At 41.3% G+C, this 23,124-nt stretch overlaps 1 protein-coding gene across 4 annotated transcripts in view; it reads right to left on the bottom strand.

Moving 5' to 3' along the window:
* The window catches only part of PFKFB4 (6-phosphofructo-2-kinase/fructose-2,6-biphosphatase 4), an 81,733-nt gene that overhangs the window by 1,964 nt on the left and 56,645 nt on the right, over positions 1 to 23,124 (bottom strand). For 2 of the 4 annotated variants that reach the window (XM_035106180.2, XM_035106177.2), the window contains exons 6-14: positions 21,388 to 21,444; positions 19,091 to 19,212; positions 17,662 to 17,869; positions 16,884 to 17,030; positions 15,585 to 15,689; positions 13,631 to 13,760; positions 12,367 to 12,429; positions 10,565 to 10,629; positions 3,436 to 3,522 (exon numbers count right to left, since the gene is read on the bottom strand). In XM_035106180.2, the coding sequence (XP_034962071.2) occupies positions 3,463 to 3,522; positions 10,565 to 10,629; positions 12,367 to 12,429; positions 13,631 to 13,760; positions 15,585 to 15,689; positions 16,884 to 17,030; positions 17,662 to 17,869; positions 19,091 to 19,212; positions 21,388 to 21,444 (957 nt within the window). In that variant the 3' untranslated portion in view covers positions 3,436 to 3,462. Of the gene's footprint in view, positions 1 to 3,435; positions 3,523 to 6,530; positions 6,581 to 10,564; positions 10,630 to 12,366; positions 12,430 to 13,630; positions 13,761 to 15,584; positions 15,690 to 16,883; positions 17,031 to 17,661; positions 17,870 to 19,090; positions 19,213 to 21,387; positions 21,445 to 23,124 lie in introns of all 4 variants that reach the window. The other 2 variants (XM_060271498.1, XM_035106178.2) reach the window with 2 other exon arrangements.

Raw genomic sequence — 23,124 nt, 5'->3', positions numbered from 1 at the left:
GTTTTCAGAGTTTGTCCAGTCCAACTGCATCCGATACTCAACTCCTCCGCACAATATGAACATTCTGTCATGTCAATGAGCCAGACAGATGTGTACCCAAGGAGCTCTAATGAGTGCCCCAATGATCTTTACCTATCATCAAGCACACCATCACTTTATTCTAAAAGCCTGAACCAACTTTTCTCCACCATCAGAAGTGGTAAAGGTAAAGGGACCCCTGACCATTAGGTCCAGTCGTGACTGACTCTAGGGTTGCAGCACTCATCTCGCATTATTGGCTGAGGGAGCCGGTGTACAGCTTCCCGGTCATGTGGCCAGCATGACAAAGCCGCTTCTGGCGAACCAGAGCAGCACACGGAAACGCCGTTTAGCTTCCCACTGTAGTGGTACCTATTTATCTACTTGCACTTTTGACGTGCTTTCAAACTGCTAGGTTGGCAGGGACACGGATCAAGCAACGGGAGCTCACCCCGTCAAGGGGATTCGAACCGCCGACCTTCTGATCGGCAAGCCCTAGACTTTGTGGTTTAACCCACAGTGCCACCCGCGTCCCACATCAGAAGTGGTACATCTCCCCAAAAGTGAGATTTCCAGGTAACAGATTCGGGAGCAGTGAATTCATCTCTTTGTAGGAGAAAGGAGTCATTCTACTCTTCAATGGAAGTACAAAACACAAATGTGTAAGGCACATACCCATGGCATCCTATGATTGTACCTGCTCCAGTGTAGGTTTGCATGGTTCATGGCAACTTTAAAGAAAAATGCTGCTAATACATTTTCCATTCCACACATCAACTTCTACAAACTGACTACCTGGTGCAGAACAGAGATCAAAGAAGTAAGAAGATGACATTCATATGTCACCTGTACATGTATCAGTTTTCAGCAAGGCCTGCTAGCCACTAGCAGTATAACAGTTTTAAAAATTCCTTCCAGTAGCACCTTAGAGACCAACTAAGTTTGTCATTGGCATGAGCTTTCATAGGCATGCACTTATTCAGATACACTGCATAACAGCTGTTATTCTCCTTCTCGGAGACTACAAAAAAAATGAACTGTTATTCTACCCTTAAGTGAAATAGATAGGTTTCAGTTAACAAGAATGAACTAAATCTCTTAGAATGAAGATATTGGTAGTATCTGTACTCTTCAAACACAAAATGTGAGATGAGAACACACACTCTTACCAAAATGGCTCTTGATTTAAGCTGCTAGGGCAGGCATCCTCAAACTGCGGCCCTCCAGATGTTTTGGCCTACAACTCCCATGATTCCTAGCTAACAGGACCAGTGGTCGGGGAAGATGGGAATTGTAGTTCAAACCATCTGGAGGGGCAAAGTTTGGGGATGGTTGTGCTAGGGTTTCATACTATGTAGCCTGATCTTCCAAATCTTCTCCTCCCTGTATTACCTTGACCAGGCATAGGCACTCGGCCCTCCAGATGTTTTGGGACTACAACTCCCATGATCCCTAGCTAACAGAACCAGTGGACAGGGATGATGGGAACTGTACTCCCAAAACATCTGGAGGGCTGAGTTTGCATATGCCTGATCTTGACTATTATCCAGGAAAGACATGAGATCCCTAATCAAAGCACTGTAGGGTGTTACAGGTCTTGCATCTGGCCTTTGAGACTGCCATCAGTTAAACCTCTTAATGGAATCCAAGATATACATAGATACAGAAATCTTAACCAGTCCTGAAGAACAAAAAATCCAGTATCTAGGATCTCTGCAGAACAGTTTTCTTTCAGTTCTCAAATGTAAGACCTCCTAGAGATTCACAAGGATATGTGCTCCTTTCCCTTCCTTTGCCACTAGATATCACCATGATTGTGATATCAATCTTACAAAACTAAAATTCCTGGGTTTAAGCCAGGGATGGCTAACCTTTTCCAGCCAAGGGGTGCATTGACCCATGCCCAACGCTGCAAGAATCATGGTAAAGTGGGCTAAGGCCAAAGAAGGAAATTAATCCCTTTTATTATCTTTCCATCTAAAGTCAACCCATTTCTTTCCTTCCCCAATTCATTCTATTTGTATTTTCTTTTATGTACTTTTAGCTGATTGTTTTCCCTCAAAGTCCCACTTCCCCCACTCAAAATTCCCACAAATTCATTTTATTTATTCACTGTGGTGCTGATGCCATTGGTTTTCTTTGTTCTGTTGAAGTGGGATGGGGAGATAAATTGCCAAAAACGTTTCAAATAAGAAGCCATCAAACCTCTTGGCTGATGGGTTAGCCACTCCTGATCTAAGCAATGTAAGTATCAGCACCACCGAAACTGATTCTCCAGCCCCAACCCCCAACATGACTCCTCTTCATATAAATTATAAATTATAAATTAAGGCTGCCACCCAATTAAAAACACATTAGTTGACTGATTTAATCTATTGATTAGCGGACTAAAATTCATGAAATTTTCAGAAATTGCATCTGAATAAAATAAAAGCATATTTCTTTTGTTCTTGTATAATGTTATGTTATAGCAGACAACATCTTAGAAGAGGCTTTCCCTCTCATGTGAATGAAAATAGAAAGGCCTCTTTTAAATTGCTGTTTAACTACAAATTAAACTTTAAATCAATCCCATAATAGATTAAATTTTGCAGACCTTTTTTGAAATCACAGAAATACATCTTCCACAAAGTCAGGGGCAAGTACACTATTTTCCACAAGAGAGCTACTATTAAACAGTCATATAATTCTATGATTCTATGAATTAGCAGGCTATCTACATTGCTGACACTATTCACTAGCTGAGGAACTAACTGTAGAAAAACTATTAATTATGCTCCTCTATGTAAAACAATCCAATCACTCCAGAGTAAAGAAAAATACAGTGGTGCCTCGCTAGACGAATTTAATTCGTTCCACGGGTCTATTCTTAAAACGAAAAATTCGTCTAGTGAATCCCATAATGCATTGCATTTTTTTGAATTTTTTTTTGCCCATGGGAACGCATTAATTGAATTTCAATGCATTCCTATGGGAAACCGCGATTCACTAGACGAATTTTTCGTAAAACGAATTCGTCTAGCGAGGCAACCTCCGCTAGAAAAATCCTTTCTTTAAGCGAAAATGTCGTCTTACAGGGAGTTCGTTAAGCGAGGCACCACTGTACTCATTAATAGAAAACTGCCCCATATTATCTCCCAACAGGGTTTGAGAGTTCGATCAAGCCTTAATGGACATAAAAAAATCAGGTTTAAAATTAGCAATCACCAATTGATCAAGTGTTATATCAAAGAAGCCAGTAATCAGATGGCTCAGCCAATTAGTTCCAATCCAGGGAGTAGGGGAAAATAAGATTTGATTGTCTGATTTCTAAAAGCCACGAGCTACACAAAAACTGATATTATCTGTGGATGATTCCAAAGTGATTGGAACGATTGAAATAATTTTAGTATAATATGATGAAAAGAAGCACCACACGTTTCATAGCTGATCAGGACACGGGCTTCACTGGTGAGCAGGGACAGTTACAAGGGCTTCCTCGGGAGGTCTTGAAATGTCTACATTCTGTGTAATAATAAAAATACAGAGGAAAATGTTTATCATGCAACATGGCCGGTCAGCTTTCTTCACAAGTAAACAGCCGAGCTTGTTAAATTAACAAATATAGTCACTTATCTGCAGCAATAAAGCTTTTTTAAAAAAACAGAGAGAGCGGAATTGCCTTCTTTATAGACTGCATTTAATAATTCTGTGGACCACAGGCTAAGTGCTGGCAGCTCTCCTCAAAACACACACACAGAAACTGCTTATGTTTTAGAGTATCTCAACTACATAACTATATTGAAAAGCTTGTGATTCATTACATTATGCAAAGCACATTCATACTGCAAAAAGCAAGTCTTATCAGCCAGATACCATTAAATAAAAGTGAACAATTGGGAGGGGGTTGGGTACCAGGAGAAAGTATCAGTGGTAGAGTATCCCTGACATCTGCAAGCAGAGTTGGAGAAAAGTCTCCTATCTGAAAACATGGAGTGTCACTCACTGAATATAGACAATACTGAACTAGATGGACCAATGGCTGAGTCAGTATAACACAGCTTCCTACATTCCTATGCGCCCTGGTGCATAGGCTCTACTGGCCTCATTTTAGTCCTATTGACATTAGCCCCTGTACATATATTACTGTATTTTTCCATGTATAAGACTAGGTTTTTTCCCTAAAAAATAATGTTGAAAATTAGGGGGCGTCTTATACACAGATACATCTTCCCCTATTTTCTTAAATCGGAATCCCCAAAAATAGGGGGCGACTTATACATGGGGGCATCTTATAGACGGGAAAATACGGTGGTTCCTACTGTCTAGGATAGTGTACATTTCCATGTCTTTCAGCCCTCAAATTATATGGAGAACTTACCAATAACTGAGTATCTGGCACAAAATTAGATCAAATCCTGCAACCATTAGGAGGCTGATCTTTTCTTTAAGTTACTCAGAATAAGTACATGAGCTTCTTCTTCTTTTTTAATGCTTCTGCTCATTGTGAGGAAGGACAAGTTGGAGAACTTCACAGAGGAGAGGACTATTGATGGTGGCTAGCCATGATGGCTATTCTCTGCCTCCACAACTGGAAGCAGCAAAGCTTCTGAATGACAGTTGTTGAAAAGCACAGGAGGGGAGAGTGTGATCGAATCCTGCTTGCTGGTCTACTGCAGGCATCTGGTCAGCCACTGTGAGAACAGGATACTAGACAAGATGAGCCATTGTCCTGATCCAGAAACCTCTTCTTATGTTCTTATAAGAAGCTCTAACGGGCCTTAGAGCCTTGCCTCCTCTTCCTCCATCTCAGCCCATTTCCTTTCATTGGCCCCTTTCAGACTTCTGAAATGTCACAAGTTGTGCCTTCACGTTCTGAAGTTTATCAGCACAGCAGGAACAGATGAAGACAGAACTCTGACTAAGGTCACTGGTGAAGCATCATCTATGTTAGCACTGCATCATGGTTGTGCCAGTGCAACTCCAGCAGCAGTATTCATAGGTCAGCGCCACAAAATGCTGTGAACTTAGGTACTAGAAACCTCTGAAAAATGGTTTCAGAACAAAGGAAGGAAGAACAGAACACTATCCTTTGTCTTCTCAGAACCTTTAAGGTAGGGGTTGTCAATGCACCGCCCTCCAGAGGCTGTTGGACTCCAAATCCCATCAGCCCCAGCCAGGAAAGCCAATGGTTAGGGATGATGCAACTTGTAGTCCAACAACATGTCAACCTCCCTTGCTTAGGCTTATGCTAGCAGTGCTTGAACGCACCCTGGGTACTTTGGAACTCTTCAATTGTGGTTAAAGAATAAGAAGGAAAAGTTTCCCTTTGGGATAACACTACCTGTGCTCGTCATAACAGTCCTGATTAATGCAAAACAGAAAAACAACAAACATGGTTGAGAAGCAGGAAGTGGAGCGGAGACATGAGGACTAGGCCACCACCTGGCTGAGGGCACACTCTCTCTCTTATTCACTCACTAGCCCTCATAAGTATCCAATCACATGAACTGTCTGCTGCGGCTGATGAATATCATCACTACTTTCTATCTCTCTCTCCTTTCTCTCCACTGGTAACCAGGAAGGCTAAGAGGGGGAGAAATAAGCAGCACATTTTATTTATTCATTTCCTTTAGAGCACTTCCTTACCATTGAATATATAAAAAGACATTTAAGCAGTCTACAGAAAGGGGGAACCCTCATATGAAACAGTTAACAGAAATTACTAATAAATATTTACAGACAGCATATTCACCTTCTATAACTCCTCCTCCATGGCCCAAACAAACTTTCAAACTAACCCCAAAATCTCACAATAAAGAGAGTTCCTGGAAGGTGCTGACATTGCCATAGTTCTTTACTCTCCGGCTTCAATCCTATGCCTGTTTAGTAAGAAGCAGGTGAAACTGTGTTCTATGGGATTTACTCCCAACTATGTGAGTAAGCAACTGCACCCCTATGTGTGTACACAGTTTGGCTAGAAATCTTGGGAGACATGTATATGGCCAGCTTGTATTCTTATTGTGACAAAACATCATTAAACCTGCTACTCAAAACTGTGCAGCTTACAATACCTATTTACTTTCAGTATCCAAACATCTCTTACAACAGGAATTTGGAAGCCAAGGCTGGCTAAAATTGTGAGCAGCCTTGGAAAAATGTCTTAGTGGCCATTTTGATTCATTTAATATCCAGTATCATGGCTGCCATAATCAAGAATATGATGGCAAGAACATGGTAAAAATCTCCCAGGAAACATCACTAAACATCACTAAGAGTTACTGCTCAATCTTCCGGTCTGCCGCGCTGGCATGGAGGCGCAGAGACCTCGAGCTCCGAGGTCTCTGGCATCGGGGGGGGGGAATCCGTGGGGGCACGCGGATCCCCGTAAAAACCCCGGGTAGAGCGTCCCGGGGGCTTAGCAGCCCAGCAAAGCTCCTAACGTGATTCCTCCGCTGCCTGGGAAGCTCAGTAGAGCCACTGAGAGCCGGCGGAGTGGAAGTTGCGGGAGCCATTTTGGGCACCATCGTCACCTCCAAGAAGCGAAGCCCCGAGCCTTCTGCCTGCAAGCGGTGGATTCTTCCTGACAAAATAAAGAATTGGATTACATAAGTCAAATTTATTGATTTGGACTTGGATTACAATTGGTAATTGGGAGAGAGATAGAAAATACGGAAGTCATCTCCTCCCACTGGTGGATCTGAGAAGCAGATATTTAAAGAACCCGAAATTGGTACAAGAACTTTGTTTTATTAAGGATAATTTCAAAGATCATAAAAAAAAGAAAGATTTCCCCCTCGAAGCAGGGTAAGAGGGGAGATGGACAGCATTGATTGAAATTCCCTGCAATAATAAAGTGAGATTTAATTTGGGAAAGGTCTGCTCTTTCCTCGGAGCCAGCAGCCCTGACAGACCAGCTAACAGACAATATTTGCCTGACTCCCAAGACAAGCGACCTTGAAAGACTCTGAAAATGACAACAAAAGTTTATGCACCTGGGTTCCAACAAAATGTTATGAGAAAACTCTGGGAACTGAGAATCGGATTATATCATGAGCAAGTACAATTGCAAGAATGGAGACAACTTCTACAGCCGGAGGACATTAACAGTGTAACAGCAGAGGGAGACAATATAAACAATGTTTCAAACAACAGTGACATTGAAAAGCAGGAAGAAATCCAACAAGAAGAGAAAGAGGAAATAAAGGAGGAATCTGCTCAACAAGATGATTTGGGACTTATTCCCCCTATGTTGGGAGAAAGACAAGAAGTTTTAGGGCTGATTGAAATGATGGATCTTTTTGGAGTTCAGAATACCCACAATGAAATCGATGTGCAAGGAACTGGGAAAATCCAGGGTGCCTTTAATGAACATTGGAGTATAAAACATTGGGAAAAGGGGGTGGGATGAAGGAAGAGTAGATCATTTTTTTATTGGGACGGATTCAAAGGACTGGAATTCGGACTGATGATTATGGAATTTGCTGGACTGAAGGGGGGGCTGGGGCCGGGGGAAGAATAGATATATTGGCAAATAGATATATAGTAAATTTAAATGTGTAAGAATTGATGGATGGAAAAAGAAGGGAGGTCTTTGGAAGATAAAAATTAAGTAGGGGAAGAAAAGTAAGATCGATTAGATGAAATTAGGATAGGATTTGGAAATATTAAATTTAGAATGCGATAAGAGGATTCAAAAAGGGATTGTTGATATAAATACAAGGTTAAAAAAAATTGGCAATTAGAATGGGAATGATAAGAAATCTGTGGAAAGAGAATTGCAAATGGAAATCGGGATGGGGGGGGTTGGGGAAGTCCCCACAATGTTTATGGAAATGGAATGATTATAATATTTTTTTCTTTTAATCTTTCTTTTTTCTTTTGAATTCTTTTTTTGGGGGTACTTTTTGGGGTCTTTTTCTTTTTTTTCTCTTCTTGTTTTTGGATAAATGGCTGGGTGGACACTCCCCTTCTTTCTCCCTTGTTTTTCTAGAGCTCCCTGGTGGCGGGGGGGCAAACCCAATCATAAAATGGACCACCTTCGACTGCCTACTTTCATGGGACTCTCTCGTGGCAGGAGGGGGTCTGTGGAGGGGGGATTGGAAGAAGGTGGATATTTGTTATGTATGTTCTATCTTGTTTTTTTTCCTAATGCAAAAAATTCAATAAAAATTATTATAAAAAAAGAGTTACTGCTCAATCCTAAAGCACAATCTTATCTCTACACTGTCAAGAGGATACCTACAGTAACCAAAATATGTTCATTTACGATGAGCCAGAGACCCTGCTACCCAAACCTATGAGACACTGAGCAGCTGACAGAAACCAATCCTAAATCTCAAAAATATATTCTAATGTTTTCATCTGTTCTTCCTGCAGTTTCACAAAATTATGCACCATGAAGGCAGATCAGAACTATTGTGCCGCTGCATCAACTAACCCAAACAAACAAATGGTTGCCTTTCAAGGACTTGCACACTTTACAGAATGAGTGTTTCTTAAACACTTCAGCATGACCATAAAAGCTTCTCTCTCAACTTTTTATTCACACACAGTTTAAATAGAAACTGTTAACAGCTGCCTACAAACCAAGTGGCCATGGATGAATCATTTGTGAAACACTCCTTGATCAAAAGAGTAAGGCAACACCGTTAAAGCTGCTAAAACACACGCAGCATTCAGATCCAACAGAGCGACTTAACGCAATGAAAATACTGTATTGAGTTAAGCAAACAATTGAGTGGCAGCACAACTGCAGCACAATTCTTAATCGTGGCAGTTTTTAGGGCTTTCATTGAGCAGCTTGCTGTCTGCTCTGCATCACTGCTCACCATAACATCACCTGAATACAAGGCTACAGATTGTCACAATTGAGGCACTGTTATTTCCCCGAAGTGGAGTCGTATAATTAGCTGCCAAAGTCACTCAGATGACATACGCTGTATTATGAAAGCATTGTGCAGTTAAAGAGTGTCATAATGTTGTCATGAAGGAGAGAAGATTCCATGAAACGCAAGTAAAGCAGGCATGAAGGTGATGAGTTGTCAGAGAATAAAACAATTTTCTTTGTTTTGCAGAGCACTTATCTGAAGTTCCAAAATCCACTACAAGCTTCATTTTTTAAAATGCTCAAATTAAATGACTGTTGTATGCGCCACTGCACATGACCTCTTGTTCTATTTCATTTATCCTCAAGTGATGCCAATCAGTCAGAGACCGTGAGCAGAATGTGATGACATCACAAAAAATAGTTTTTTAATGAATATCTGGTCATTTTCTAGCATCAGAAAGGAGCAAACATAGCACATTTTCCTCTATTTTTCATGGTATATAATTAGGCATTTGTGTGCTAATTCTCTAGTAGAAATAATGACATGTTTGGGAGCTTCCAATCCTATCATCACCCCAGGCCATACAAACTTATGGCACTACACTATTTGGTTACCGTTTCTCAAGGGACTTATTAAAATACTCGCAGAATAATTACCACTGGTTCAGTCTATATAAATATATCTTGCAATGCATTATACATAGCCCTTGATTTTTATTCTAATGTTCACCAAACCCACACATGTAAGAGCAACAAGGTATAAGAGGCCCGACTTCGTATTTGAGGAGGCAATTTATCCTGTGCAGGTTATACTTTTGTTTGACCCCCTAACTTGGGCTAAAAATATGCACCATTTTGTCATACTTGAATCCAATAACATCAACAGGCATGACCAGTACATTATTGTTATCCTGACTCAGGAGCGTCAACGGTTTCACCAGCGATATACCGCCAAAGTGAAGGCACCATCGCGCTCTGGCCCTCAAAACGGTCCTGGCCAATGTATTGATTCATCACCCAGGCCTAGTGCATACATGAGAGACAGCGGTGGGGGATACATGGCTCTCCTCATTGGCAAATCATGTAAACACCTCCCCATCCAGCTATTAGCCTCTTATTAAGTACAGCCATCCCAACTTGCAGCATGCCAGAGAATTCAGTGGGGGGCTTCCTTCTAAAATGAAGAGCAAAGAGTAAAGTCAAAATCAAACAAAACAAAAGTACATAGAAAATTGGTCTGAGCCCTGCTTCACACCCACAGATGCAGCTAGCCACGGAGAAGCACCCACACAATTTGGGTATCTGGCATCAACGAGGCTAATGTGTGAAAATAGTCAGGGTGGCCTAAATAAGGCATAATGCAAGAAAAAGGGTCGGAAAAAGAAGAAGCGGATGCAATAAAGGCTGCAGTAAGATGCCTGCAGGGCATTAAATATGAGAGAATAGCAGCATACTTTGTCACTTATAATTATAATACAATACAATACACACACTTACACACTTGGTTGTGTACAAACCTCTACTCCAAAGGTGAAGCTAGATATCAAAGTACAGGTACCTACAATATTCCCACAATATCCTTTAGGAATGGAAAACTGGGGCAGGGGAGAGTGCTTAACTCTTTCCCTGCTTTTCTTTTTTCTTTTTCCCAGTTATTCAACTTTAAACCAGATTACATCACCACCATTCCTTCTGCAGAGTTCCAAATTCACATATGTGACAGCAGAGGACTCCTACCTGTGGTTTGTCTCTGTGTGTATTTACAGCTTCAACATTCAGAAAGATAGATTCCACCTTGCAACCTGTAAACAGAAGTAAACTTTTAGATGTTTGTCTTCCTCGTTTTGGCAACCACCACCAATGTAAAATCAGTTCTTGTTTCCATCTCCGCATTGGGAATGATAATACTTTAAAAGTCAGTGATGACTAACTTAAGCCCATTGAAACCAATGGATCTACTCAAGAGTATGACTTAAGATACAAAAGCAGTTCACTAAAAAAATGAATTTGCAATTCACAATTTATTTTGGACACTAGATGTCACTACAGACTTGTTTGCTTAAAACAGCAACTACAGTGGTACCTCGACTTATGAAGGCGATCCGTTCCGCGGCGCTCTTCATAAGTCGAAACCTTCGGTTGTCGAAGCGTCCATTTTGCACATGCGCGAAGCGCGATTTTGTGCTTCTGCACATGCGCAGACCGCGCACACTGCTTCTGCGCAGGCGCAGAATGCGCACGCAGCAAAAAGACTTCCGGGTTTGCAGACTTCGTAAGTCGAAACCTTTGGAAGTTGAGGCATTCGGATGTCAAGGTACCACTGTACATATTAAAAGAGTGCTCCACTCTAGCTACAGAGAACAAGAGCACAGTGAATGGTAACCAATGTTACCATTCTCAGTAGTGGCACCCCCCTGTGGAACGCCATCCCACCAGATGGCAAAGAGAAAAACATCTACCAGACTTTTAGAAGACATCTGAAGGCAGCCCTGTTTAGGGAAGCTTTTAATGTTTAACAGACTATTGTATTTTAATATTGTGTTGGAAGCCTCCCAGAGTGGCTGGGGCAGGGTATAAATTATTATTATTATTATTATTATTATTATTATTATTATTATTATCTTTAGTTGAACCAGCTAGAATTTCAAAATTCAGGATTCAAACTCTCTCAGGCTTGATATCAGAAAGGGAAAAGGAAGCCAAAGCTTATACCGCTTCAGAAATTTTATAATGGACCAAAGGAAATGGAAGTTAATACTTAAGATTAAATCAGTTCACAGGGCAAGCATTTCACACACAACAGTGACGTCAATTTACAAATACAACATCAGCATGAGTTCTAATTTTTATCCTTCACACACCAATAATAAACTCAGTGTCCTAGTGTATACCCTTTAGTCAAAATGGCATCATCTACACACAAGGAGGTGGTAGCAGCAGGGTTCCTACAGGTACAGAGAAAAACCACACAAAACAAGGGGGAAATCTCCCCCAAACAGTCCAATGAGGACAGGACATGGAATGCTGACTTGTCTGCTGGGCAGGGGAAGACTAAAATTTGGGAGGGAGGGACATGGAATAGTGTCTCCCCAAAGAGAGCATGGCTTGCTGGCATCCTTAACACCACCACACTACATTTTATTGCAGATCGGTTTCGTGTACATTCCTAGCCTGCCCCAATCTGAAGGCTCAGAAAGAACAGAGCCAAAAAGAATTAATTTTAATTTTAACTAAGCAATCAAGTCCAAATGATGACCTGCACATCTAAATTTTGCAATCTGCAATCCTATGCACACTAACGTGAGAGCAAATCTCTCTGAATTCAATGGGGCTTACATCTGAGTAGGCATGCGTAGGATTGTGCTATGAAACACTGTCATGGACTTTCTGGTAACTTTATTTAAAAAGTGAACAATTCCTTTTGATATACAAATAACTTTAAACTAATTGGATACCTGCCACCCACAAATGAGATGTTTTCCATAATAATTATAGCTGAAATGCAAATAGATTGATAGAATACATTTTGAACAGCTTACCATAAGCCACTGGGGTTAGCTTTAAGACAGTATGCAGTGGGCACTTGAGATAAGGCAGTTGTTCTAAAACAGATGGAGAGAAAATAAACTTAATAAAGAGTAATAGAAATGCCCCTCTTCCAAACTTCTAATCATGTTAGTGCAGCAATGGAATTGGTCCCCAATATAGCACCTGCATTTGCCATAGTAGCCCTAGACATTTTACTTCGTGTCTTCCAGGGCTCCATGCCACTCACATTTGGGGTGGGGGGTGGGGAGGGGAATACAACTTTTCTTGAAAGTTTCTATCCCCCTCCCCCCCCTCTCTCTCCAAAACAAACACAAACACATTTAGCAGTGGTTGTGCTGCAAAGGAAGAGATATGTAGGTCTCCAGCATATGTAGGTCCCACATATGCATTCTTCATGGGAAGAGAAAGAAAAGAGTGGGGGGGCTCTCAAGAGGATGGCGCCTGACCTTCCAGTGCCCTGTCCCCAAAACACAACAGAAAAGAAATAAAGGGCTCCTGCCTCTGCTTGCTTGTTGCTTTTTTGGGGGGGGGCGTTGCTTGTTTTTCAAAATATATTTCCTGCTTGTTTTGCCCATGGGGATGTGTGCATTTGTGTTATTTGCCCTTTTGATCATCAGTATTTTCTTCTTCTGTGAAACATATTTTGTGGTGCCTGTGATAGCTTCTTAGATTTCCATATGTGCCCCTGAGCCCCTATATTTATTCAATATAGTTTTATCCTATCTCAAAGAAAACTGCAGAGCCTTCCATCATAAAAAACAAACAGGCATGATACAGCCATGCCGTCTCTTTGCAACAAACCCTTGGATAACTCAGATATCCAAAATTCTAGAAGTTGCAATATTAAAAAGTACCCAGAATTTAAACTCCTGAATAAAAGCTCCTAACTACAGGCTTCAGGAGCACAGATTTAAAGAGGGCATTCCACAGGTGCCGCACCATTATGGGACAGGGATGGGATGGAACAGTTCTCCCCTGCCCTGACTACAGAAGGCTGAAAAACCCAGAGAGTGCCTTCTCTAGATGATCTTAGAGCATAGGAGGTTCACAAAAGCAACCCTGATACACCAAGAAAAGCAAGTGTTGATTAAAGAAGCATTTGACCCATGCACAGGCGAAAATGTAAGTCTGGCATGAGTTATGAAGAGCAGCACTTTTCCTGCTCATTTAGGATGCACATGAAATAATTGTTGGATGAAATTGTTCCTGATTGACTAAGGTGAAAATTCTCCGTGTTAAGGCAAATATAATTACCTGCAGGCTTGTCCAGAAAGTAAGCAAGCAGACAGCGCATAACAGCTTGGTGACAGATTACAAGCACATTTTCCTGCCTTTCCAACTCCATAATCACTGGCTCCAACCTTTGAACAAGATCTTCGTATGACTGGGGGAGAAGTCAACAATATAATCAACCTCTTGACTGTATACACAGAGCAAACAAAGAGCTGGCCATTACAGACAAAACATAATAAGAAATCTGAATAACGTTGTGCAGGTAAGTGTGCACACACACATACAAGACAAAACACTAAATTTAAAGCAATTTATCTTGAAAGAATGAACCATCACTGAAATTAGTACCAAAATGGAGTATGGCTAAGCTGTATGATATACTTAATCTGTCAGAGGTTGTAATCATTCCAATTTTATTTCATTTCATTTAAAAAGCTCCACTTTAAAATAAATGTGTAGCTTTGCTCTCTCCCTTCTCTGATTTTCATCATGTTTGTAAGCTTAATTGAGTAAGCCATATTGATTATTGAATGCTCTCAAGCACCAGAGTCTTCTATATAAGGGAAGGTTTATCTTTATCCATTTTGTGACCTACGGAGTCCTGCTGCTGTTAAAGATCTCCATAATTGTTTGCCTTTTATAAACCTAATAAGATAACCAGTAGGTCCATTGCAAATCAAAAACTGTAATTTTGTTATTTCCCTTATGATGAAAACCCAATTATCACTTGATCTGGGGGTATGACCAAAAATATGATACATATTCACCGCATTAGAGTAAAACCTTCAATATTTATCTCTGTTTGCACATATATTTGTAGTATCAAATAGTACCTGAACATCAGTCTATAGAAATTCTCTTTTATTGTTGTGTACAAGGCAAACAGCTACCCCATGCTGAAAGGATTATATTTATTAAACCTTTTTTCCATTTTGATTAATACAAATAACCTGATTTATACTAATTACCCAAGAAATCTAAATTTGCTGCCAGTTTGTAAATTGGACTCGGAACATGTTTAGTTAAGTTGTTAGATATCAAGATTTGATCTAACAATTCATTTCGCAATGATAGGTTTACTTTGCAAATATTAATGAAAACTACCACTTCTTGGGGACCAACCACCCTAAAACTCTTAGTCAGTAATACATCTTTGCTACTTCTATGAATGCGTGAACAAATTACAGCTAAGAACACCAAAGATTAGCCATTAAGCATGGATGCACAGCCACTAACGCAAACAAAAAAACCATTTCTTTTTTCTGAAAGGTTAGCAAACAACTGTAGAAAGCTTTCTCTATTATGACATGGCTGTTTAATGTGCTACAAATAATGGCCACCTGGGATACAACACTGTTCTGGTGATCACACAGCCAACTCATGGGAGGTGGAACACTCAGCTAACAATAAGGCATGTTGCACGTATTACAAATATTAGAACACCTGTTCCAAGCACAGCTTAACGCTTGACCTCTAATGCAAGTATGTAGAAGACTGGACCACCTGATGCAGAATTAACTCTGCTTCAACCATATGAGTTTATTTTAGCCCCCCTCAGAAATTATTTCTCCCTACATTCAAGGAATACATGAAAAGTGGTGGGCCCTGCTCAATATTTTCATCCCCACTGCCTACAACTTTGAATGGTTAAAAGGTATTTCAGTTTTACCTAAAACACCTTTGAAACAAAAAGATATACCGCGCAATGAACATAAAACGAACTGCTATGACTTAACACACATGTATACAAGTGAGAATTTGAGATATAGATAGATATATCAGTAATATTATTGTGGGGGGAAATCTGCCAAAATACTTTTGTTGAGCTAGTATGGAAAAATCGTTTTCACCCTTTACCTCAAAAGCTCTCCCTCCCACACACACACCTTAAACATTGCGCTCAGCATCCCATTGGCTGCTAGGTATTCTTACACCCTTCGCATCCAAGAAGAGAAAATATAACAAAATAGCATACCTCCCCCTTAGGATATCGATATCTGTATTTGTCCTGGTCTCTCAAAGCAAATTCTAATGGATAATGTTCCTGAATTTCTTCATATGTCATTTCTTCACAGACTCCCTAGGGAAACAACGAAAACGTGAGAATTAGTGTAGGGAATAACAGTATTGACTTATGTTACAAAGGTTGTAGAAAGTGCTACAAAAACACTGTATGTAAGTGGTCTGGATTTTCAAAAAGAACTACGCAAGTATTTTTATTACTATTACAACTACTACCAATTCCATAAGGGCACTGGAGTTTACAATGTAATATGCATTTCAACAGTGCTTGTGACATTCCTCTCCCCCCAAAAAAATCCTGAAGATGCACATTGTATGACACACTTTTGTGGTGTTGCAAAAATCCTGGGTTTTACTGTGACTTCACTGCCATGCCGTCTTAAGAGTATTGCTACCTGAAGCAAGTGCTTGGGTTACTTGTACAATCTATACAGTCCTGCCAGCTATCCTCGTGGCAAAAGCTGCGAGAAGAGAAGAGACACTATTTTCATCTCCCTTTCCTTCTTTTTTTGCTGGAGATAATACAGATAATCACACACTCTGCACACTTTCCTCACCGCACACTCCCAGGATGGGGAGCATGGTGTTCTTCTTTTAGAACTTTGAGGATGTGAGCTGATCAATGATTTCACTTAAAAATACCCTGAAGTAAGTTGAGAGTGATGCTTAAATGAGAAATACAATGCAGATCTAATTGAACGAATAAAGCTCAGTACTGTGCCAAAGTAAGATACAGTGGTACCTCTGGTTACAAACTGAATCCGTTCCGGAGGTCCGTTCATCACCGGAAACGGTTCTTATCCTGAGGTGCGCTTTCGGCAATGGCGCCTCCAACTGCGCACGCACCTCCTGCATGCGATTTCCGCTTGCATCCTGGGGCAAAGGTTGCAACCAGAGCAGCTACTTCCGGGTTAGCAGAGCTCGTAACCTGGAGCGTGCGCAACCAGAAGCGTCCGCAACCAGAGGTACCACTGTAAAGGCTTGAAGGACTTCTCAAGGATGGTGGACTAACATGAATCTAATCATTATTACCTCCTAATCCTAATAATGATGACAAATACAATACTGTTTTTATAATGTATATGTATAGCTAGGTGCCACACAACCTATAAATTATGAAAACAAGTCCCTGCAGACTTGCAATCTAACCAGAACACACACTGGAGAACTCCTACTGATGCATCATAAAGTAAGTCTTCTTCCATCATACAAATTCAAAACTGTTTCAGATGTGACCACGAGACGATCTTACCGCATCTATTTCATTCAGAACTTTCCACTGTTCGTAAGGCACTCCCAAGGCCTCTGCAGTCTGAATGGTCCTTTTCATCTGGCTCGTCCATACTTTCAGATCTTTGCTGTTTTGCTCGTTAATGAACTGTGCCAAACTCTTGGCAAACTGTAAAAGCACGTCAAATAATAATGTCATGAGGAAATTGCAGCTGAAGCACTCCAGTCGAGTTAGATGCCATTAGGACCTAATTCTCTAACCGTGAGGTAATGATGTTTCAAAAACGCTCCGTGCAAGCCTTCAACAAAACAAAGTCTGTTGGCCTGTGAAATGAGGGCCACAGCAGATATTCAACTATTCTTTAGCCTGGATCCAATTGAGTACTTCTTCAACTACAATACATTTCCCAGTTGTGCAAAGGGGGTGGGACATTCCCTAATCTATAGTCTTCCCTTCTCACTGCACCCCCCTCCCCTGCAATTCTATGTCACATTATTATTGAGGATCTTCTGACTTTGAGTAGTGGTTTTTCCACAGGATACAGGGGGCTACAGAAGGAAGGAGGCAGCCACAATCCAGCTCACAAAACAAGTTTAACCAGTTAAAATTAAATTTTAAAATACAGTCTGGGGTCAGCCCTCCTAAACCTGGTGTCTTCCTCCAGGAGCTTTGGGTTACAATTCCCATCAGCCGCAGCCATCATGGTTGTCCTGGCTGGAGCTGATGGAAATAATAGTCCAGAAGAGGCACCTGTGGGGAAAAGCTGGTCTAAATATAAACTAGACATTTGAATCCCTACCTTTTTCCCTCTATGAGACAGCCCAGTGTCTCCTCCTATTCTTCCCTTTAGATTGAGTTCACTTTCACCATGCCGACAGAGGTAGATGGAGCGAGGAGTTACGTGGATATTCATGAGGTAGTAAACAATCCGACTCTGAATGTGGTCCATTACTCGGTTCACGAGGTAACTCCGTCCAACATCCATTATTTTAATATAAGAAAGATCCCTATTCAAGGTAAGAGACAAAACTCTAAACTACAATATTCAGACCAGTGCTTCATTTATCTCCTCTAAAGGCACCAGAAATAAGGGGTTGTTTTTACCATGTGCTAGAATATGATGGAAACAACTTCCCCAGAACAAGTAGCAAGGGGAAGTTGGGTAGTATGCAATTACTGTACAGTATACCCTAACATAATTTCTCTTGGGACTAAGCCCAAGTAGACTGGCTTTTACACATGGGAAGAACTATCCAGCCCCAATAACTCGCATTAGTTAAGGCAAGCAGGACCAGCAACAACATGTGGTGTTCCTGGTGATAGTGGTGGAGGTAGTCAGGCAGCCATGCCCTTTTGCAGGAGATACCTGCGGGTATAGGGCGGTATATAAATTTAATAATAATAAATAATAATTCCCCACCCTCCAACAGTCAGTCAGCATTCTGTGCCCATTTAGCATCCCCAGTCCTCACTGGAAGTTTGTGCTGTGTGTGTGTGTATAAATTTTACTTCTATTAGGGCATAGGTTGCCCACCAAGCAGCCACAGGCACCATGGCAAATGAGAAGGCATTCACTGGTACCCAAAACTCTTGAGTTTTCTTTTTAAAAAAAATAAGTTTCTAGCCCTCCTAGAAAGGTTATTGGGCAAATGTGCAAACAACTTCTAAACAATTTCGGTGAAATGATAGAGAGTGTGGAATGGACACTTTGTATATTTTTCCTGGTACTAAGGGATGCTCCCTGCTGCCGCTAGACAGCAATAACAGAGTGTGTGATCATTATTGTGTGATCACCACAATCTGGACCAACAGGACATAGCTGACTTTCCACGGTAAGCATAAGGTTGTTGGGGGGGGGGTGGCTGTCTCTCTAATTTTGTGTTCCAGTGAGGGGATAAACCTGTGTCTTGGTAGCACTTTAAGGCTGCAGAAGCGGGCTCCTATAACTGAGTGCCTCCCCATGGAAAAATATATCCCTATATGTAGAAAACTAAAATGTCAAGAAGAAAGCTGGACTAGATTTTTTCCCCTCCTAGTTTTCCATATATAACTAAAGATTTTTTCATGCATGGATAAGAATTCAAATCGAGTGAGCTGCACCTGCAATCTGAAGTTGAAAACCTCAAACAGGCATAGATTTAATCACACCAGCGAAAATTAAGCCACACATAGGCAGAATTAAGATTCTGAAGGTAAACAAAGCAACACAGAGACTTGTGGCGACTTACTTATCTAGATTTTCATCTAGTGTCTCGTATGAATTCTTGTAACACTCAATTCTTTTCATGAAGTCTTCCGCAGCTTCATCGCTACCACAGTCAACATAATCAGGACTGCCCAGCTTCACTTGCTGATTAAAAAAAAATTACTCTTCCTTATTTAATGTATCTTGTATACCGCTTATCTATTTTTTTAAAAAAAATTGCTCTAAGCAGTTTACATAAAATTAAAGTATCAATAAAAGTTAGTGTTAAGTTAACCAATTCTTTTTATAAAACATAAATAAAATCAACAGTTAACAATATACAATAAATTATGAAATGAAATTACATGGTAAGATACCTGTCAACTTTAAACATACCTATGCAGATGTGTAAACCAAAAATCTTCCACTGTAAGCTATGACATAAGTCAGTTAAGTATAGGGCTGTATCCCACTAACTTTTATTCAGATGTCAGTCATGACCAATAATTTCAAAGACTCTACTCTGAGTATGGCTAATACAGTGGTACCTCGGTTTTCGAGCATCTCAGAAGCTGAACGTTTCAGTTTTCGAATGCCGAAAACACAGAAGCAATTGCTTCCATTTTCGAACGTGCCTGAGAAGTTGAACAGCTTCCGCTGCGTTTTTCCATTTTTCCAATTGAACTTGCAGGCCGCCCTTTGTGCATTGGTTTTTGAATGTTTCGGAAGTCAAATGGTCTTCCAGAATTGATTACGTTCAAGAACCAAGGTACCACTATATAGGATACAACCCAGTATGAGAATTTTAAGATACTCTTGAATGGAAAAATGTATCACACTGACACTTTCAAAGGAACAAATGCTGAAAATGTTCCCTATTTACGGATTTTAACAAAGAAAAAACACTAAACCTATATTCAGATTTTTTTTTAAAAAAATCTGAATATAGGTTTAGTGTTTAAGTATCACTAGGGGAAATGGTGTTGCTTGTTATCCTGAGATAACACTGCTTGCTTTTTTTTGTTCAAGCTTGGCAGGATGTGCTTGCCTCTTGATGGCAAAATTCTTGTCACGTCACTTACTTTTACTTCTGTTCCCCTTCTGAACCCCAAAGTAATATTTACACATCTCCCTTACATTTATCTTGAAGCTATAGGGTCAGTTTATGGTCTCCTTTTCTTGGGGAAAAGCACATGCTTTGGCAACCAAAATGATCAAGGGGCTGGAGCAAGTCCCCTATGAGGAAAAGTTTGCAACATTTAAGGCTTTTTAGTTTAGAAAAAGGGAAATCAGGAGCGACATGAGAGAAGGGTACGAAGTGTATGCATATAGTGTGGAGGAAGTGAATGAACCAAAGTTCGTCTCCCTCTCTCATAACACTAGCAGGCTGCAACAGCCAATGATACTGAATGTCAGAAGACCTAGGAGAGACAAAAGGAAGTATTTCTTCACACAGAAGATAGTTAAACTATGGAATTTGTTTCTACAAGAGGCAGTGCTGGCCATCATACTTAAGAGAGGATTAGACAAATTCATAGAGGCGATCATGGCTACAAACACTGACCGTCATGTTTGATTTCCACTGTCAGAGGCAGTATGCTTCTGAATACCAGTTTCTGGACACTGCAGGCATGGAGAGTGCTAATGAGCTTAGGTCCTGCTTGCAGGCTTCCTGCAGGCATTTGCTTAACCACAGTGATAACTGAATGCTAGACTAGATAGCCCACTGGCCTGATCAAGCAGGCTGCTCTTATGCAGAGTTCAATCCTTGGCATCACCAGGTAGGACAGGGAAAGACTTTTGTTGGAAACCTGGGAGACAAGCTGCTGTTCAGTGTGGATAATACTTAGGTAGATGGACTGGTGCTCTGATACGGTCTAAAAGCAGCTAAGATAACAAATTTGCACAACAGCAAACATCACGTGTAACCTGTATTGCATGGGGGAAATGGTTGCCTGCTTGTAAGTTAGGTTTTTTTCAACAACAAAAAATAGCTTGAAACTTCCTTTAAAAAATAATAATGATTGTGAAGCAACTGGAGTGGACATTGCAAGAGCTTCTGTTCAAAGCAATTCTGACAATGCCTTACATCTAACAATGTGCAAGATTTGCCAGGAAGCGGAATGAAGGATGCATTGTGGGCCAAATGCCTTCATCTGCAATCTTCAGCAGAAAATTGCAGAAACAGATTGTGTGCAATCCATAAATCCAAAGGACTGTATAAAAGTAGGTAAAATGGAGAAGGGTAAAAGGAAGCAGCTGTACCATGTGACTGGTTTTGGAAATTATATTGAGACACAAAACCTTTTCCTTCTTTTAAAAGCAGAAGTTGATACTCACCACAATATTTGCAGCAATGACTTCTGGATCAACACATACTGACTCCACGAAGAAAGTCTTCAAGCCAAACAGGAACAAACAATTATGGAAGCCACAAAAAAGGAAAGGGATTAGAACAGATCCAGTGGCTAATACTGCAAATGCAGGCTTGTGTAGTCAGCAGTATATTTAGTCTTACAAACTATGTTTTGCCTTTAAATACGCCTTCTGCAAGCTGCTGAACATCCCACCAGAGATCAAACTTTATGCATTTCCCCTGCTACTTTTCGGCACCTCCAAACAGCATAGTGTTAATGAAGCAGTTGCAAATTAAGAGGGCAAGTCTTTGAAAGGGAGTCAGATGGCACACTGGCTTGGCGCCTACAGCCTTACTGTAGCCTGACATAACCTATGATCAAAAAGTACAGCTTCTTTCCAAGACTGCAGCACAAAGTAGAAGCCTAGGGTGTTGACACACCATACTACTTCTCTGTCAGTGAAGTCTGTTGCGGTGAAGCAGCAGCACTGTTGATTTGCCAGCGGCAAAGACAAAACAGACACAGAAGGTAGAATAAGAGGTGTATAAACAGGCCGTTCCTACCAGCAAATACAAGTATTAATGCAGAATACTTATCTGCAGTATTACAAACTGTTAACAAACATAGATGCTTTTGAGTTGAACTCTATGCAAGGTGTCTTTGGGAGGATGAACGAAGAATACACACCCCAGTAGTGGTGTGTGGGGTGAGGCAGAGTCACAGAGATGCCCTTTGGAATACTGGCATCATTGTTGCTTCACTGGACAAAGCAGAAGCACCAGTGGAAGCACTATGGGTGGGGTGTTGCACAGCCCCAACCCCATTACTACCCCTACCCAGCTCTGTCAAGGTAAGGAGAAGAGGCAGCTGTGTTGGGAAGGCAGCCCTGCAGTTTCATCCTGCCACCTGCACTGCAACCGCGTGCTCCCCCATAAAGCAATTCACCCACAGAGAAGCTGCATTGACAAGGGAGTTAAAGGGCTGGGTGTTCATCAGTATGCGGATGATACCCAGCTCTACCTCTCTTTCAAATCAGAACCAGTGAAGGCGGTGAAGGTCCTGGAGGTGGTTGGAGGATGGATGGCGGCTAACAGATTGAGGTTGAATCCTGACAAGACAGAAGTACTGTTTGTGGGGGACAGGCGGCAGGCAGGTGTGGAGGACTCCCTGGTCCTGAATGGGGTAACTGTGCCCCTGAAGGACCAGATGCGCAGCCTGGGAGTCATTTTGGACTCACAGCTGTCCATGGAGGCGCAGGTCAATTCTGTGTCCAGGGCAGCTGTCTACCAGCTCCATCTGGTACGCAGGCTGAGACCCTACCTGCCTGCAGACTGTCTCGCCAGAGTGGTGCATGCTCTAGTTATCTCTCGCTTAGACTACTGCAATGCGCTCTACGTGGGGCTACCTTTGAAGGTGACCCGGAAACTACAACTAATCCAGAATGCGGCAGCTAGACTGGTGACTGGGAGCGAGCACCGAGACCACATAACACCGGTCTTGAAAGATCTCCATTGGCTCCCAGTTAGTTTCCGAGGACAATTCAAAGTGTTGGTGCTGACCTTTAAAGCCCTAAATGACCTCGGTCCAGTATACCTGAAGGAGCGTCTCCACCCCCATCGCTCTGCCCGGACACTGAGGTCCAGCACCGAGGGCCTTCTGGCGGTTCCCTCATTGCGAGAAGCCAAGTTGCAGGGAACTAGGCAGAGGGCCTTCTCGGTAG

This window comes from Zootoca vivipara, chromosome 2, assembly GCF_963506605.1.
Source record: "Zootoca vivipara chromosome 2, rZooViv1.1, whole genome shotgun sequence".
Lineage (NCBI taxonomy): Eukaryota > Metazoa > Chordata > Lepidosauria > Squamata > Lacertidae > Zootoca > Zootoca vivipara.
This window is presented reverse-complemented; position numbering and strand designations above follow the sequence as displayed.